The sequence below is a fragment of the Brassica napus genome, chromosome C5 (genome assembly GCF_020379485.1).
Source record: "Brassica napus cultivar Da-Ae chromosome C5, Da-Ae, whole genome shotgun sequence".
Taxonomy (NCBI): domain Eukaryota; kingdom Viridiplantae; phylum Streptophyta; class Magnoliopsida; order Brassicales; family Brassicaceae; genus Brassica; species Brassica napus.
In genome coordinates, this window is record NC_063448.1 from 28,644,196 (window position 1) to 28,661,888 (window position 17,693).

General features: G+C 44.2%; 4 protein-coding genes across 5 annotated transcripts; 2 read left to right on the plus strand and 2 right to left on the minus strand.

The window, feature by feature from the left end:
• Positions 1-569: 569 nt before the first annotated feature.
• Positions 570-2,653, minus strand: LOC125587845. Of its 2 annotated transcripts, XM_048759109.1 has the most exons (8): positions 2,406-2,653; positions 2,124-2,226; positions 2,006-2,044; positions 1,844-1,941; positions 1,663-1,777; positions 1,519-1,601; positions 904-1,444; positions 570-832 (listed from the first exon to the last, which is right to left on the minus strand). In XM_048759109.1, the coding sequence occupies exons 1-8, from the start codon at positions 2,517-2,519 to the stop codon at positions 771-773; spliced, it is 1,155 nt and encodes a 384-aa protein (XP_048615066.1). In that variant the 5' UTR covers positions 2,520-2,653; the 3' UTR covers positions 570-770. The 2 variants fall into 2 exon arrangements, with proteins under 2 accessions (XP_048615066.1, XP_048615067.1); XM_048759110.1 differs by lacking the exon at positions 2,006-2,044.
• A 4,650-nt stretch (positions 2,654-7,303) lies between these two features.
• Positions 7,304-10,129, minus strand: LOC106373112. The gene is made up of 5 exons (XM_048757375.1): positions 10,055-10,129; positions 9,053-9,941; positions 8,649-8,987; positions 8,182-8,553; positions 7,304-8,097 (listed from the first exon to the last, which is right to left on the minus strand). Exons 1-5 carry the CDS (start codon positions 10,127-10,129, stop codon positions 7,304-7,306), a joined length of 2,469 nt encoding a protein of 822 aa, XP_048613332.1.
• Positions 10,130-12,197: 2,068 nt separating this feature from the next.
• LOC106453716 lies at positions 12,198-14,233 on the plus strand. The gene is made up of 4 exons (XM_013895934.1): positions 12,198-12,850; positions 12,968-13,097; positions 13,580-13,988; positions 14,229-14,233. Exons 1-4 carry the CDS (start codon positions 12,198-12,200, stop codon positions 14,231-14,233), a joined length of 1,197 nt encoding a protein of 398 aa, XP_013751388.1.
• Positions 14,234-14,639: 406 nt separating this feature from the next.
• Positions 14,640-16,555, plus strand: LOC125587187. Its single transcript, XM_048757376.1, has 5 exons — positions 14,640-14,969; positions 15,262-15,333; positions 15,417-15,703; positions 15,790-15,874; positions 15,968-16,555. Exons 1-5 carry the CDS (start codon positions 14,640-14,642, stop codon positions 16,553-16,555), a joined length of 1,362 nt encoding a protein of 453 aa, XP_048613333.1.
• Positions 16,556-17,693: the final 1,138 nt, after the last annotated feature.

Sequence of the window (17,693 nt, forward strand, 5' to 3'; positions counted from 1 at the left end):
AAACTCAGATTAAAACTCTACCAGATTAGGCCAAACTCAAAACTGGTTAAGTTCTGGTTTTATAAATGACAGTTTGATGAGAGAAGAGATTGACTTCTCTTTACAAAATGGTCGGTAAAGAGTGAGACTATGAGACCTTCATAATTTAACTGTGTTTAGTAATAAGCAGAGCAAAAACAAAACTCACAACTGTCATAATAGAAGAATGACCAGGGCCGGCGCAAAAACCTGGTCTTCTTTGAAGCCGAGGTCCCAAGGTCGTCTTCTGCTCTTCCTTCTCGCGTTCCAGATATCCATGAGTTGTACCAATAAATATTCCCGACTCCTTTGTAATGGATTTGGGTCCAAACAGTGACGTAAAAACTGGTTTCTTGCGATGTGTCACTTTGGTCATTCTAAAAAACCTAGACTGATATTAAAAGTGTACTAGATTTTATATACCAAATTCAAAACCGGTTAAAATTCTGGTTTTCATTTTACATCCATTTTCTAATACGACTATTTTTATAACCATCGATGGTTGGATGAGAAAAGAGATTGACTGAACGTGTTACTACTACAAAGACATGTAAGAAATGATCTCTCTCATAAACTGATTTAGTAATAATACTAATAGAGAAACAGAGTGGTTTCTCTGTTATTACCTGGTGCAGTAAGCCCTACTAAACAAATGGTCTAAGTTTATCTATTTGACAGTTCACTTATTGATGGAATAGTACACAAACGATAAACAAAAACCAAGCCAAATAAAGAACAAACAAGATCATTCTTCACAGCATTGACTGATGAGCCAACAACATCCTGGCGCCACTGTAAACCAACTCCGCATCATCTGTATCCAAAAGAGTAAACCGGCTCAGACCCAACCAAAACATAATTCAGACAAGAATTGTTAGTCCATACCAGTAAGAAGATCGAGGTTGAACTCAGGAGGCACATTATCACCTGACTCAACCGCAGCTTTAGCAGAAGCAATGCCAACCGCTAAACTCTGGAACAGATCTAAACCATCGCTCAGCGACGCAACCGTACCGCCTACTAGGCAATCCCCTGCACCAGTAAGCTTCTTGACTTTGGCTGGGACGGTTGGGAAATGCATTGCAAAAAGACTCGAGCCGTGACTCAATCCCGGTTCAGAAAACCGGTTCGGCGAACATATAAGTTGTACCCTTCTGAAAATCTCTCCACTAAACTTCCGGTTTATGTTGAGAGCCTTATTCGGGTTGCCCTTTGAGCACAAGAGAGCTCCATTGGAGCCAAGGGTTACAATAACAACTTTAATACCACTTTCAAGAAGAACCAAAATAGCTGGCCTCAACGCACAGAATACATCTTCTGGTAAAAGCTTGTTGTCTTCTGGTTTAAGGGTTTTGAACATGTTCCTTGCGCAGAGAGTGTTGGCCATCGCTATGAGCTCGTGTTGGTTTGGTGATACTACAGTTACCTATTCAGAAAACAAAACATAAATCCTTTTTTATTTCAAGTTAACATTGACGAGTATGGAGACATAACACTCACATACATGGCGATTGAGGCGATTCTCCGGGACTTTGTGACTGAGACGGGCTCAAACCATACAGGAACATTGAACTCTGCAGCCACTTCAAGAAAAAATCATCGTTAGGAAGAGAGACAATCAAACGGAGGAAGTATAAGAAGTACATTTGCAAGATGCTTCCAAAGCAAGAGTGCTAAGATTTGCATCAATCACAAGGACAGGAGCGGAGCTTATGTTTGGTTCAAACCGCTGGATCCACTCAGGTGTCAGAAACTTCTCCTGCCAGAGGAAACATTGTAAGCGAACGATAAAGTCATAACTGGCTGAGAATGAGAAGATACGTACAACAGCATCCACACGGGCAACGCCAGCAGAAACTTCTCCGTGAATGTCATATACAAGAGATACAATGGGAGTAGTGATGTCTTCACGTCTCAAGATTCCTGGAAAGGTCAAAAGACTTTTCAACTAAATCATGCATCAATCGATTTGCTTATTTAATCTAACCTTCAGTAGAGAGTTTCCAGTCTTTCAATAATACATTGGCTGTGAAAAGAAGCCATGTTAAGCTCTCAGAAGAAACAGTTCAATGAAGAGAAGAAAAGAAGAGAGTGCTCAAACAGACCTGGGCCACCGATCCCCAAAGCACCAATCATGAAGGGTCTTATTCCAAGCTTGTAGATGCATTCAGCTACATTTCTCGCTACACCACCAGGTGTAAACAACACCTTTTACAAAACATAAGAAGCATATATATAAACAACTATAGTCACACACATGAGGTTCGCAAGATCATTGACTTATGATTTGTTTTTCTTCCTTCAGATTCAATCATATGCATGATTGGATATTTGATTGCACACGAGAAATGAATCAAGAGAGACAGAGAGACTTATGAGAACCCAACCTGGCCTGGGACGGTGGTTCCGGAGATTGGTGCGGTTGAAGAAGGCTTTGCGTGAACATCCAGAATCAGAGCACCGACTACGACTGGCGAACCCACATCATCTCCCCCTCCCATTTTCCTCAGATTCTCTCGCTAATTGTTAGTATTCAGTACTCAGTAGCCTCTTCCAACAAAACTGATCTCCTTTTTTTTTCTTCTGTCTTTTTCTATTTGTCTCTCTTGTAAAAATGTTATGCTAGAAATGCCCAGCATACTTCTTGAGGCCGTTGAATTCGGCTTCATACTCCCTAACATTCATAGATCCCTGTTCCACTCTGAGAAAAGTTCCCTCGAGCTGGTCAAATGCTTCCGGCGGAAAATACTTCCCACGGAATTCGGTCTTAAAATTGGCCCACGTGCAATGCTCAGCACCAATCCGAGCCGCTACACCTCGCCACCAGAGGTGCGCATCACCGTCCAAGTAGTGGACAACAATGTCCTTCTTGTAAGCAAGAGGACAACGGATCGACTTAAAATTCTGCCCTATTCTGTCAATCCATTGATCTGCTTCCTTTGGTTTGGAACCACCGGAAACGAACTTAGTTTCTAGTTTCTGCATGTGGTCCATAACCTTTAGGTAAGACGGATTCCTAACAACGTGTGCCTCTTCTCCATCAGGCACCACGTTCTCCACTTCCTCCGCAACAGGTGGAGCCACTGGAGGTGCCGCCGCAGCAGGCAATCTTGCCAAGACTTGCGCCAAGATAGCCAAAACGGCTTCCAATCCAACCGGAGCAGCAACAGCTCCAGCAGCAGCACCAGCCGCTGCAGCATTGTTCAAATTCGCTGCATTCTGAGCAGCATTCCGAGCCTCTTCCGTACCAGCTTCATTCATGGCCACGTTGCTCGCAGACCCCTCAGCGGTCTCATTCACAGTCCTTCTTGTGTTACGGTTACTTTTTGCCATCTGCAACAAGATCACAGGCAGGTTAGTCAAAACTAACTTGGGATCAGGACTCGAAACACAGAATTTACCGCGAAACGTCAGGCTTGGAAGGATGGTTTGCCCCAGTAACCCACCATACTTAGATTGTCCTAGAACTCGACTCCGCTCTGATACCACTTGAAAGGACCCGACCCATTTTTTCGTAACATCAGTACGAGTCTGGCTCGACTTCCTCGATCAGACTTGGGCCGTTTTCATATTTTTCCATACTTAGAATTATTTCAGAGTGTTAGTTCTTTTTCAGACAGTCAAGTAAAGCATAATACGATTTGAATAGATAATCTGAGGTTCGAGTTAACAAGTCAGTTCGCTATAGGCCATTACATGTTAATCTCGTCCTATATCTACCCAAACCCACCATCCTTCCTTCCTGCCCTTGTCCCGCGTTCAAGCTATGTGTTTACCCTTTCGGGTCTGGTCCTGATCTGCATCCAAACAAGGAGGCATAAGCAAACAATATGCTTAGTGAGAGCGGTCATTCCGTCCCACTCAGCCAAGTAAAGAAATCGAGTCAATCAGTCAATAAACAGACATGCTTATCATCAGTCAGTTACTTAGCCGACCCAATAATTCCAAGCCAGCGCGCCATCAGATTTAGTCAAGCCCTAGCAAGCCAATACGGCTCTAGGCGCATGATCTGATCCAGATGCGTCGATGGAAGGAACCGACTGTTTGGACCAAGCCAGAACTTAGCAGATAATTCGAATTAGACAAGCAATCAGTAAATAGAACATTCCTATCAATCAGACTACGATTCAGTACGATAGGCTACGGTCACGCACTCACCTTTGTCTTAGAGTCGGTTTGTTCTGTTTGATTCGGTCTCTTCTGACACCTCTTGAGCGGTTTTCGTCGGATCTTCAAACGTTCTGACAGTCGGATTCACCCCACAGACGATCGTTCTTGACTCGGACTTGATCAATCCAGCCAAATATCGAAAACTCTCTCTTAATCGGACTTTTCTCTTTCTGAGTTTCTCTCTGGTTCTTTCTTTCTGTTTCACGTACAGAAATGTCGAAATAAGACAAAGGAGACGATTAAATTGGGCAGTTGGTCGGTTTAGGCCCGAGAAACTGCCAAGTTAACAATTCCCGCTTATTTTACACGCGGCTCTTAATCCGTAACCGCCACCCCGCGCTCCAAAGCGTTCCAGCGCGATTTTTCCCCTTTTCGGACTTTAACTGTTCCCGCCACTTTTACTTAGACGAAACTCGAGCTAGAGCTGACTGATCCAGTCGACAACTCTAACCGCCTTGTCTGAATCAGACTGATACTACTGAATCAGCTCATCTCAGCTTAGCCGACAGTCTTAACTGTCTTGTCAGATTTCAGACAATCGCTGTCTAGCCGACCAGTTCAACTGTATTGTCCGAATCCAACAACACTTGTCCGGATCCAACCATCGCTGTCCGAAAATTCCGCTTTGCCTGGATTTTCATTGAGTTGTCCAAACATCCTGAGTTTCAACAAACCGAACGGCCTGTCCAATAACCCGAGCGTAAGACCGACTGATGGAGCTTTGTTTGGCTCAAAAACAGATCCGTTCCTAGCTTTAATCGGGTACATGGTTCCGCTCTAGTCGCTACTAATCAGGCACCGATCCAAGTTCTCCCATCCACCCACGGAAAGTCCTTTGAACTCTGATCAGCTCTTTCTAGCATCATCCAATCCATTCAGTACGTTCTCACAGTTCGGCCAGTCAGTCCTCAGATCATCCTAACATCGATCTTCGGAACACGGTCGCTACAAGTTCTCCCCCACTTGGCTTAGACTCGTCCTCGAGTCTTTCTTCCTGAATCTTCCGTGAGTTTGTCAAACCACTTTGGAAATTCAGCTTTCATTCTCGCCTCTGGCTCCCAGGTCGTTTCTTCCTCTCCATCGCCGTCCCAAACGACTTGGATCATTTTGATATTCTTTTTGCCTTCAGGTTTGGTTTTTCTTCCAATGATCCGGACTAGTCGTCCCTCTACAGTAAGGTTCTCTCCCAAGTCAGATGGTGGTTCAGGAACCACGTTGTCTTGATTCCTTATGCATTTTTGCAGCAAAGATACATGGAACACGTTATGGAACTGAGCCATCGATGAAGACAGCTCCAGTTGGTAGGCGACCTTTCCAATCCTTTCCAGGATCTTGTACGGCCCCATGTATCTTGGACTCAGCTTGGCATTCTTTGAGGATCGGTCCTTGCCTTTGTAGGTGACGGTTTTGAGATATACCATGTCTCCTACTTTGAACTCAAGGTCTTTTCTGCGTCTGTCTGCATAACTCTTCTGTCTGTCCTGAGACTTTTTCATCTTCAGTTTCAAGACTCGGATTCTTTCAATTGTCTTTTCTACAAAACTCGGCCAAATATGTTGCGCTCCCCCACTTAGGTCCAGCATAACGGTGTCCTACACGGACGTCCGTACAATGCCTCGTAAGGCGACATTCCAATGCTTGCATGATAGCTGTTGTTGTAAGAAAACTCAGCCAGATGCAAGTACTGATCCCATTTGTCTCCCCAATCCAGAACACAAGATCACAGTAAGTCTTCAAGTGTTCGGATTGTCCTCTCTGACTGTCCATCCGTTTGCGGATGATATGCTATACTCATATGGACCTTGGTCCCCATCGACTTCTGCATAGCTCTCCAGAAGGCCGAATAAAACTTGGAGTCTCGGTCTGACACTATGCTTACCGGAACTCCATGAAGTCTGACGATCTGTTCCACGTACAACTTGGCTAGCACCGCTGCATTGTCTGTTTTGTTGATAGCCAAGAAGTGTGCGGACTTGGTCAATCTGTCCACTATCACCCAGATAGCGTCCTTGCCATTCCTGATTGGCAAGCCAGTCACGAAGTCCATCGTGATCTTATCCCAAGGCCATTCTGGGATGGGTAAAATCTGAAGTAGTCCACTCGGAACTTGATTTTCTGCCTTAACCTTTTGGCAGATTGGGCACCCAGCTACCCATTTTGCAACATCACGCTTCATTCCAATCCAATGATAGTATCTCTTCAAGTCTTGGTACATCTTATTGGCTCCTGGATGTATCGAAAACTTTGACTGATGTGCCTCCTTTAGGATCTCATTCCGCAATCCTTTGTCGTTAGGAACACACACTCGGCCGTTAACCAGAATCGTCCCATTGTTTGAAGTCTGATACTCCGCTTTCTCGTTCTTGGAAGCTTTGATCAGATTTTCATCCTTTTCATGTGCAAGGCGAACTCGGGACAACAAGTCTGCCTGATCCGCTGCATCAAGACCCAACGGTTCCACTTCGTCAGTCAAGGCAGCTAGTCGTAAGGTTCCAACCATGTGAACTAGTTCCTCCATGTCTTTCTCTGAAGCTGAAGCTACTCTCTTCTGCCTCAAGGTATCCGCGAGAAGATTTGCCTTTCCCGGATGGTAGGCAATATCCAAGTCGTAATCCGCAACCAGTTCCATCCAACGCCTCTGTCTAAGGTTCAGCTCTGGTTGAGTAAAGATATACTTCAAGCTCTTATGGTCCGTGAAGACTTGGACCTTAGCACCATAGAAATAAGACCGCCATATCTTCAGGGCAAACACGACAGCAGCCATCTCTAAGTCGTGTGTTGGATAGTTCCCTTCGTGTTTCCTTAGCTGTCTAGACGCATACGCGATCACTTTGCCTTGCTGCATCAATACGCACCCAAGTCCAACTTTGGATGCATCTGTGTACACCACGTATGGCTCGTTGTCCATTGGAAGAGCCAATACTGGAGTAGTCGTCAACATCATCTTGAGTTTGCTGAAACTCACATCACAGCCTTCTGTCCACACGAACTGAACATCTTTCCCAGTCAACTTTGTCAACGGTTGAGCCATGCTGGCAAATTCCTTAACAAACCATCGGTAGTATCCAGCCAGTTCGAGAAAGCTCCTGATCTCTGTTGCGTTCCTTGGTCTGGGCTAGTCCGCAATGGCCTTGATCTTCTCTTGGTCCACGGACACTCCCTTGTCCGAGACCACATGACCCAACAAACCAATTTCTCTTTGCCAAAAGCTGCATTTGCTGAGCTTGGCGAACAACTTATGTTCCCGCAGCTTATCCAAAACTATTCTCAGATGGTCCTTGTGCTCTTCCTGATTCTTTGAGTAGATCAAGATGTCGTCTATGAAGACCATAACGAATTCATCCAGGTAGTCTCTGAAAACGTTATTCATCATCTTCATAAAGGCTGCAGGGGCGTTGGTCAATCCGAAGGGCATGACCACAAACTCGTAGTGGCCGTATCTCGATCTGAAGGTTGTCTTACGAACATCCTCTTCAGCAATCGGAATCTCATGGTATCTCGAAGCTAAATCAATCTTGGAGAAACAAGTAGCACCTCGGAGTTGGTCAAATAACTCGTCAATCCTTAGAAGAGGGTACTTGTTCTTCACTGTGACTCTGTTAATCCCCATGTAATCAATGCATAGCCTGAAGCTACCATCTTTCTTCTTCACGAACAGAACCGGTGCGCCCCAAGGTGAACTGCTTGGGCACACAAACCCTTTCTCCATCAGTTCATCTAACTGTTTCTTAAGTTCTGTCATTTCAGTCGGAGCCATCCGGTACGGAGCTTTCGAGATTGGCTTTGTGCCCGGCTCAAGCTCAATTGTGAAAGGATCAGAACGGTCCGATGGTAATCTTGTCAAGGATTCGAACACGTCATCATACTCCTTTACAATCGGAATCCCTTCCAACTCAGCATCAGGTCCGACTTCCACAGTTGTGATTGAATCCAGATAAGCCTCACATCATTTTTCCAGCATTCTTTCTGCTTGAAGTGCTGAAATGATCAGACTCCCATTGGTCGGTCTGACCCCTTGATAGACAAGCTTTCCATTGCCTATCTCAAACTGAACTCGGCCACGATGACAATCAAGATGTGCCTTGTATTTGCTCAGCCAATCCATTCCAAGGATCACATCGTATGATTTCACTGGGCAAACGACCAAGTCGGCTGGCATGTTCACTCCTCCGATCATCACAGAGACGTTTCGGATTTTCCCTGAAGTGTACATGATCTGACCACCAGCTGCCCGAACCACTCTTACTTCTTCTTCTGGTTCTTTCTGAAATTCCCCAATTCCAATCATCTCGGGTTGCACAAAGCAGTGAGATGCACCAGAATCAAACAGAACATGGGTTGCCACTCCACCCATGACTAAGGTCCCTACATATTCACCCGGAACACTAAGGACAGACTCCACAAGCAAGCAATTTCACACAGAAATTCTTAAGGCAAAGGTGAGAGATAGGATGACTCACCAGTGATCGGACGAGACGTGCTTGGGTCCATTGACTCATTACCGATTGTGTACACCTGCGGCATGATGGCCTGCCTCTTTGCCGCCGGCTGAGGCCCATCACTCGGACGCTTCCCAGCAGATTGCGCGTCCTTCGGACACTGATTCTTGTAGTGTCCCGTTTTGCCGCAGTTGTAGCACACACGTTCCCCATCACCCTTGTTCTGGCTCTTCGGCCTTAGATCTTCCTCAGGGCAATCACGCACCATGTGATCTTTACTTCCGCAACGGTGACAAGCTCCCGTAGCAGCACGGCAGACACCAGAGTGCATCTTCCCGCAAATCGAACATGCACTGCGACCTGTTGCATTCGGCTTCTGGAAGAGCCAGCCTTCACCGGCTTTTGATTCTTTCCCGCATGCTTACCAGGATGGACATGCGCCACTGTGCCAAACACCTTGGCTTCCTCACTGATTCCAGCTTCCTGTTCTGCGGCCTTTTCCACCAGTTCGGCCACAGTATCATAGTTGCGGATCTTACAACGAGTTCGGAGATCAACCTTGAGTCCGCGCATGAATTTGCAGACCAAGGAGATTTCCGACTCAGCCTCGCGCCCAGCATACTTCTTGAGGCTGTTGAATTCCGCTTCATACTCCATAACAGTCATAGATCCCTGTTCCAGTCTGAGAAAAGCTCCCTCGAGCTGGTCAAATGCTTCCGGCGGAAAATACGTCCCACGGAATTCGGTCTTAAAGTTGGCCCACGTGCAATGCTCAGCACCAATCCGAGCCGCTACACCTCGCCACCAGAGGTGCGCATCACCGTCCAAGTAGTGGACAGCAATGTCCTTCTTGTAAGCAAGAGGACAACAGATCGACTTAAAGTTCCGCCCTATCCTGTCAATCAATTGGTCTGCTTCCTTTGGTTTGGAACCACCGGAAAAGAACTTTGTTCCCAGTTTCTGCATGTGGTCCATAACCTTGAGGTAAGATGGATTCCTAACAACGTGTGCCTCTTCTCCATCAGGCACCACGTTCTCCACTTCCTCCGCAACAGGTGGAGTCACTGGAGGTGCCGCCGCAGCAGACAATCTTGCCAAGACTTGCGCCAAGATAGCCAAAACGGCTTCCAATCCAACCGGAGCAGCAGCAGCTCCAGCAGCACCACCAGCCGCTGCAGCATTGTTCAAATTCGCTGCATTCTGAGCAGCATTCTGAGCCTCTTCCGTACAAGCTTCATTCCTGGCCACGTTGCTCGCAGACCCCTCAGCGGTCTCATTCACAGTCCTTCTTGTGTTATGGTTACTTTTTGCCATCTGCAACAAGATCACAAGCAAGTTAGTCAAAACTAACTTGGGATCAGGACTCGGAACACATAATTTACCGCGAGACGTCAGGCTTGGAAGGATGGTTTGCCCCAATAACCCACCATACTTAGATTGTCGTAGAACTCGACTCCACTCTGATACCACTTGAAAGGACCCGACCCATTTTTTCGTAACATCAGTACGAGTCTGGCTCGACTTCCTCGATCAGACTTGGGCCGTTTTCATATTTTTCCTTACTTAGAATTATTTCAGAGTGTTAGTTCTTTTACAGACAGTCAAGTAAAGCATAATACGATTTGAATAGATAATCTGAGGTTCGAGTTAACAAGTCAGTTCGCTATAGGCTATTACATGTTAATCTCGTCCTATATCTACCCAAACCCACCATCCTTCCTTCCTGCCCTTGTCCCGCGTTCAAGCTATGTCTTTACTCTTTCGGGTCTGGTCCTGATCTGCATCCAAACAAGGAGGCATAAGCAAACAGTATGCTTAGTGAGAGCGGTCATTCTGTCTCACTCAGCCAAGTAAAGCAATCGAGTCAATCCGTCAATAAACGGACATGCTTATCATGATTCAGTTACTTAGCCGACCCAATCGTTCCAAGCCAGTGCGCCATCAGATTCAGTCAAGCCCTAGCAGGCCAATACGGCTCTAGGCGCATGATCTGATCCAGATGCGTCGATGGAAGGAACCGACTGTTCGAACCAAGCCAGAACTTAGCAGATAATTCGAATTAGACAAGCAATCAGTACATAGAACATTCCTATCAATCAGACTACGATTCATTACGACAGGCTTCGGTCACGCACTCACCTTTGTCTTAGAGTCGGTTTGTTCTGTTTGATTCAGTCTCTTTTGACACCTCTTGAGCGGTTTCCGTCGGATCTTCAAACGTTCAGACAGTCGGAGTCACCCCACAGACGATCGTTCTTGACTCGGACTTGATCAATCCAGCCAAATATCGAAAACTCTCTCTTAATCGGACTTCTCTCTTTCTGAGTTTCTCTCTGGTTCTTTCTTTCTGTTTCCCGTACAGAAATGACGAAATAAGACAAAGGAGATGATTAAATTGGGCAGTTGGGCGGTTTAGGCCCGAGAAACTGCCAAGTTAACCATTCCCGCTTATTTTACACGCGGCTCTTAATCCGTAACCGCCACCCCGCGCTCCAAAGCGTTCCAGCGCGAGTTTTTCCCCTTTTCGGACTTTAACTGTTCCCGCCAGTGTTACTTAGACGAAACTCGAGCTAGAGCTGACTGGTCCAGTCGACAACTCTAACCGCCTTGTCCGAATCAGACTGATACTACTGAATCAGCTCATCTCAGCTTAGCCGACAGTCTTAAGTGTCTTGTCGGATTTCAGACAATCGCTGTCTAGCCGACCAGTTCAACCGTATTGTCCGAATCCAACAACACTTGTCCGGATTCGACCATCACTGTCCGAAAATTCCGCTTTGCCTGGATTTTCATCGAGTTGTCCGAACATCCTGAGTTTCAACAAACCGAACGGCCTATCCAATAACCCGAGCGTAAGACCGACTGATGGAGCTTTGTTTGGCTCAAAAACAGATCCGTTCCTAGCTTTAATCGGGTACATGGTTCCGCTCTAGTCGCTACTAATCAGGCGCCGATCCAAGTTCTCCCATCCACCCACGGAAAGTCCTTTGAACTCTGATCAGCTCTTTCTAGCATCATCCAATCCATTCAGTACGTTCTCACAGTTCGGCCAGTCAATCCTCAGATCATCCTAACATCGATCTTCGGAACACGGTCGCTACACTGAACCTATAACCAACCTAGCTAAGATCAATTACAAAAACAGGCTTACAAACCTAAATTTTATATTTAACCTGTGTCAATTGCACCCCCTTCTTTGTATGTAGGTCCGCCTCTGGATATACCAAAACACACAGAGATTTGGTTTGCCCTTGCAAATTGGAAACTATATGGCGTGACCATTTTACCCCTTCAGACTATACTCCCCTAGGGCGTGCAGCAAAACTGGCGTGTGTCAGTTACTCTCTCACACCCGTTGGGTAATTCCTAGCATCCTCCATTTTTCGAATGAAAACCGAACAGTCTCACTCCACGCTTCCTCTCTCTTTTTCGGAAAGAAGTCAGAGACATGAACCAGCCCATTTAATTTCGTCTTTCCAACTAACAATCGCTTCTTAAAGCACCGTTTCGCCTCTTTCAAGCCCTAAATCTCTCATATTTCACAGCTAACTTACTTCATCTCCCCTCGCGATGGATCCAATCGTTCTACCACCGAGAATGTTCGCCGCCAGCGAGGAACCATTGGGCGAGCGTAGCAACTCTTACCACAAAATCAAGAAGACGGAGATGATTATTGACGCTCTCGAACCAGAGGAGTTAGAGTTCTTGCGAAACTCCACCTTCGGGAAGATCCTTGCCATTGACGAGAATCCTCCATTCTCTGGTACGTTTGGTCAGTACATTATTGTGAGGCTCTTGAAAGTTAACAAAAAGTACGAGATCTGGATCTTGTTTGCCGGAACCCCTGGTAGGATGTCTCTGTGGGAGTTTGCGATAGTGACTGGTCTGAATTGTGATAAGAAGAAGAAGAAGAAAAACCCACTCAACGAGAAGCTCTATTGGAACGAGCTTTTTGGTTCTCTGAATTCTTGTACCGTCGACACTGTTATTGATATGCTGAAGAAAATGATTGTCAAAGACAGAGACACTAGGATTAAATTCGCATGCCTTGCCATCACGTCTTCAGTCTTGTTTCCCTCCTCGCATACTCCTCGTATATTACCGGAGCATGTTGAAATGATCAGAGACCTCAATGAATTTCTTGCATACCCATGGGGCAGAGCTTCATATCTGACGCTCATCACATCTATTATATCGAATGATGAGATAGCTCTATCTCAGATGTCTGTAGCTATAAGGGGTTATGTCGATGCTATCCAACTTGTGCTACTTGCAGCCACACCACAATTGAAGGAAGAAATTACATAGAACGGGCCGGTTGTAATTGTTGACTCCGATAGCGATGGCGAGACGCCTGACGAAGTGGCGGCTCCTGTTGAAGCTAATGTCTCGAGGGCTGATAAACCACTACATGCTAACAAGTACTGTCTAATTCCCGGGCATGCAAAAACCATTGATACCGAATGTCAGGTTTGTGTTGTCCTACTTTTCATTTCTCATAACTAAAGATGTGTCTGATAACAGAATAGTTAGACGATATCCCTGGTTTGTACGTTCGTAATTAAAGATGTAATTGCAAACATAATGTATAGATGGTATAACTACTAACTGGTGTTGCATACTAGATCATTTTATGATATCTTTTACTGTTATCTGTTAAAACATGCTATAACGCTCAAAGTTAACTTAGATTTGATACCATCGATGTTACCGTTTATGTTATTGAGTACCCACCGGGATATTTATTTTAGATTGGATACATTTGTAGTTTTCTGTTTAATCTATCTTTAACGGGTAACCTACACCATTATCCGCTAATATCACTGATATCTTGTTGATTACTCGTTAAGACTGTAGTTATATAATATCTCACTTATTTATCCGCTAAACTGCTAGTTAACCATTGTGGCTATATACTTGACGCCAACCTAACCTCATTTGTTTTTATTCAGCTCCCCGTGATGTCCCTTATTGAAGAACCGTACGAAGAATGGTCCACTGGTGCAGATTTTGATATGGTTGATGAAACGGATGACTTGGCTGTTGATCAGATGGTTGGCTTGATCGAAGAGGGATTTAAGTTCCGCATGGAGATGTTCAAAGGTGGGCTGACCGGGAATGATCTTTCACGCATGAGGTTGGTGAAGAAACCAAAAGAGAAAGAGCCGAGAGACAAGTTTGACAAGGAAAACGTTGTGGAGATGACAGATGTAGAGTCTTCCGACCGAGAAGCAATCGTTCAGCTGTTTGCCTCGCAGATTTCTGACAAGTTAAGTTCATCATCCCGCGACATTTGCCAGGAGATTAGCTTATTTGAGATTCGTTTAGAGAAGGCTATCCACGCTAGGGGTGGGCGTTCGGGTACCCGTTCGGGTTTGGGTCGGGTATTTCAGATTTTCGGGTATTTTGGTATAGAGGTATAGAACCCGTTCGGGTATTTCTGTACTTTGGGTCGGGTTCGGGTATTTCTAGTTCGGGTTCGGTTATTTTGGATCGGGTTCGGATATTTAGATTTTGAAAAAAAATTAAAATTTTTCATTTCTCAAATTTCTTGTATTTAAAAATATAACTTTCACTTAACTAATTTTTTATTTTTAATAGATTGAATGGTTATTAGATTTGGACGTAACATTTTGAAACTAAAAAGACATTAATTTGGTTATTGTTTTAAAAATTTTGGATGTAACTTTTTGTTAATTCTTGAAATAAAAAGTTTGACATGCATTTTAAGTGAGTAGCAAATCATTTTCTCTGTAATTCTATGTATGAACTTAAAGTATCTGTAGTATCAATATAAATACTTTATATAAAATGAGAGATGTAAAGTAGAAATATATGGTTAATTATACATATGTTCGGTTATCTTCGGATATCCATTCGGGTTCGGATATTACCCGTTCGGGTACGGATATCCAATCTCTCCTAATTCAATATCCGTTCGGATTTCGGTTCGGGTTTTTCGGATCGGATTCGGGTGTGGCTTCGGATATCGGGTAAAGTGCCCACACCAAGATGAAAAAAATTGAGAGGAAGCTCGCTACTGTTGTTGTTGACAATCTGATGCAGAGCGCAATAATCAAGGCGGTAACTGACTCTATTGGCATTCCAAAACCCAGCGGTGTCTCTTTTGGGGAGCCTAGTGGTGTTGATATAAGGAAGGAACTCCCCCCTATTGGAATAAATAACCCGGTTCAACCCAACCCCAACAACAACACTCCTTCTGAACTTGCTGACTCTCGTATCAACGAAGTGCTGGTGGAGTTGAACGGATTGTCTGATGCGCATCAAGCTACGGTGCAGGAGAAAGAATTGCTTGTACCCGTTAACACGAGCGTTGACAAGGTAAGTATAGCTGTATCAGGTATACATACTTCTATTTCGTTCAATATATCTCCTTGGTGATTATGCATGCTAACTACATTATCATGTCAATATTTGCCAGGACGCCTTCAACCCCAATCCCCAACCGCCATCAAACGCAGATTAATCACGACTTCCTGCTGAGCAGTTACAGTCAGCCGTCGAGGGCAACAACGCTGTGGATCAGGTAAATCTTTTAATTAGCGGCCAAGTTCGAGCATGTAATTGGCGAACTGTAAACTATATGGACTTGCTAATTTGTAATAATTTGAAGGTGCTCAATGACACTATATCCGTTGATTCGACACCGTCTGACCCCACATCAGAGGAACTGGAGATGGATGAGGTAAACCTTTTGCTTTATGCCACGCTAATTACCCCCGTCTTTCGTATCTTGCTGAGTTGTTACGCCTGTCAACACCCGATCAGATGCAAATACCTTATTATCTTCTCGATATGCCGTCTTTCTCACTCGGACTCTCGCAGGAGGATGCACCCGTAGCTGCCACAGAGAAAATTACCCCGCTAAGCTATGTCTCACCTGCTAAGGAACCGATTGAAGAGGCACCCGAGCTACGCAAGAGTAAAAGTTCGCGGATAATGCCCGATGGTCTTCAAGACTACAAGTGTGATCTGAAAGTAACAGAAAACCTCCCCTTGATCCCGGATCTTGAGGTTCGCTTCAAGCTCATGGAAGAAACTGTTCTTAATGGACCGTAAGTTGTCCATTTACTCTTGTCAAGTTTAAATAATATATTATCCCTACACACCATTCGTTAACGACTAACGTTATATCTTATAGGGTCGTAATTTTACGTAACGGGTATGGTGTGACTCCTGGAGAGATCTGTGATATTGCCCACCGCTCCTCAAGCTTGCCTTCTTGGGTAAGTAATGTTAGATCCCAAGTCACAATTCCTTTTTATGTTTTTGGTTAGTCTATGGTTATACTGAAACTCACATTTTATGTTATCTAATAGGTCATGGACACCCTGATTGAACTTGTTTCTCGGGGACAAGCTAATGCTCCCAATGTTGGTATCTACGACACCAGGCTTCCAGCAGCTCTAATGAACCACCACTCCCGCTTCCTCAATACGGCGTTGAAAGACCGTGTCAAACTTAAGTTCACTGACGTCCCGCTAGAGAAAGCCAAGAAGAAGTTGCCTGAGAGGATATATTTTCAATTCAACATGGACAAGCAACACTGGGTTGGTGTTTGCATCGACACCAAAGCATACAGTCTCCAAGTACTGGATTGCAACACCTCTTTTCATACAGACAGCTTGTTGAAGAAGGAGCTTAATCCCATTGCTAATCTAATCCCGTATGTCCTTAAATCCCTTGGTTACTTAGAAAATAATGCGGGCGTCAAGGCTTTTACGGTATCCAGATGCAAGGGAATCCCGCAAATCTCTAGTCAGACTGATGCAGCGGTCATGACTGTTTTGTTGATTCAAGCTCACATCTGTGAGGGTATCTGTGGCTGTAAGGCAATCACTCCTCATTTTCTTCCTGATGCCGCCAAGCAACTGGCTGTGAAACTACACGAGAATATCACCATGTAACGGTGTTGTCGTCGCACTACATTCAATCTTAGCACTTTCGCATCAGTTTAATTTTTTTTATAAAAAAATCAGACTCATGTACGAATAATCCAAACTTTATATTTCTATTTAGTCTACAAGAAGACCACAATTTCGATTTAGTTCGATTACAATAATCCAAACTTTATATATGTTAACTGATATACGTTACTGATAATGCTTACACTTATCAAGATAACAATAATGATATCAGTACAACAATTAAGTTATTCTATAGGCTCTTATATAACCTTTCATAATGCATTTGAAAATGTTTTCTTATATAAACTGCTTTTACTTTGAGTATGAGAAGTTCCCAATTTCCATATCTTATCTCTTAACTGTCTCACGTTATTTCCACCACTTATACTTATCAAGGATAACATAAATGATGTTAATACAACAAATAAGTTAGGCTGTAGGATTTTATATACCCTTCCAGAAAGCATTTTAAAACTATAGGATCTTATATTACCTTTCTCCTATATATTGCATTTAGTTTGGTTATGAGAAGTTCATAATTTCCATATCTTATCGATAAAATTAGTCACGTAACTGCTAACACTTACACTTATACTGAAACTCACATGATATCAGTACATTACATAAATTGCTTTCTAACACAACAAATTATGAAACAAGTTCTTACATAAAATGGGAGAGTCCTTATTCAGACCATCCATTGCACATACACTTGTGTCAATGTTTGCTTCTTAGGGGAACTTAGTTTTAACACATCATAACAAAAGAAGGTCGCCCCAGATCTGACCATTACAAAAGAAACACATATCCACTCACCCCTACATACTTAGTCTTGACCCCCAACTTCAGATAGGCATCTTACAGGTGACCCTGTTGTGGTTAGCCCCCCCACACATGCTGCATGACCGACGACGCTTGAAAGCCTTCCTCAGCCACATGTAATGTTTAAAATATATGTTAACCATTGTATTACATAGTAATAAAACTGGTGGCTGTTAAAATCATAAATTTTATTTGAAGATGGTACTAACCGTAAATTCACCACGCGATGGGATTCTTGCTTTCCTTGGCCTTCCAGATGGGCGGCGAGTGGCTGGAGGGTGAAGGTGTCTGTTTTTGCCATTCACACCAAACCTAA

Coding starts and splice junctions, on each gene's coding strand:
- LOC125587845 (XM_048759109.1), bottom strand. CDS start 2,519: ATGGGAGGGGGAGATGATGTGGGTTCGCCAGTCGTAGTCGGTGCTCTG. Junction 2,045..2,123: donor TTTGGGGATCGGTGGCCCAG/GTCTGTTTGAGC, acceptor TTCTTTTCACAG/CCAATGTATTATTGAAAGAC. Junction 833..903: donor CAACCTCGATCTTCTTACTG/GTATGGACTAAC, acceptor TTTTGGATACAG/ATGATGCGGAGTTGGTTTAC.
- LOC125587187 (XM_048757376.1), top strand. CDS start 14,640: ATGAAAAAAATTGAGAGGAAGCTCGCTACTGTTGTTGTTGACAATCTG. Junction 15,704..15,789: donor GAAACTGTTCTTAATGGACC/GTAAGTTGTCCA, acceptor TATATCTTATAG/GGTCGTAATTTTACGTAACG. Junction 15,875..15,967: donor CCTCAAGCTTGCCTTCTTGG/GTAAGTAATGTT, acceptor GTTATCTAATAG/GTCATGGACACCCTGATTGA.
- LOC106373112 (XM_048757375.1), bottom strand. CDS start 10,129: ATGTTACGAAAAAATGGGTCGGGTCCTTTCAAGTGGTATCAGAGTGGA. Junction 9,942..10,054: donor TCTACGACAATCTAAGTATG/GTGGGTTATTGG, acceptor ATCTTGTTGCAG/ATGGCAAAAAGTAACCATAA. Junction 8,098..8,181: donor GGTCAGACCGACCAATGGGA/GTCTGATCATTT, acceptor CAACTGTGGAAG/TCGGACCTGATGCTGAGTTG.
- LOC106453716 (XM_013895934.1), top strand. CDS start 12,198: ATGGATCCAATCGTTCTACCACCGAGAATGTTCGCCGCCAGCGAGGAA. Junction 12,851..12,967: donor GAGATAGCTCTATCTCAGAT/GTCTGTAGCTAT, acceptor TGACTCCGATAG/CGATGGCGAGACGCCTGACG. Junction 13,098..13,579: donor CCATTGATACCGAATGTCAG/GTTTGTGTTGTC, acceptor GTTTTTATTCAG/CTCCCCGTGATGTCCCTTAT.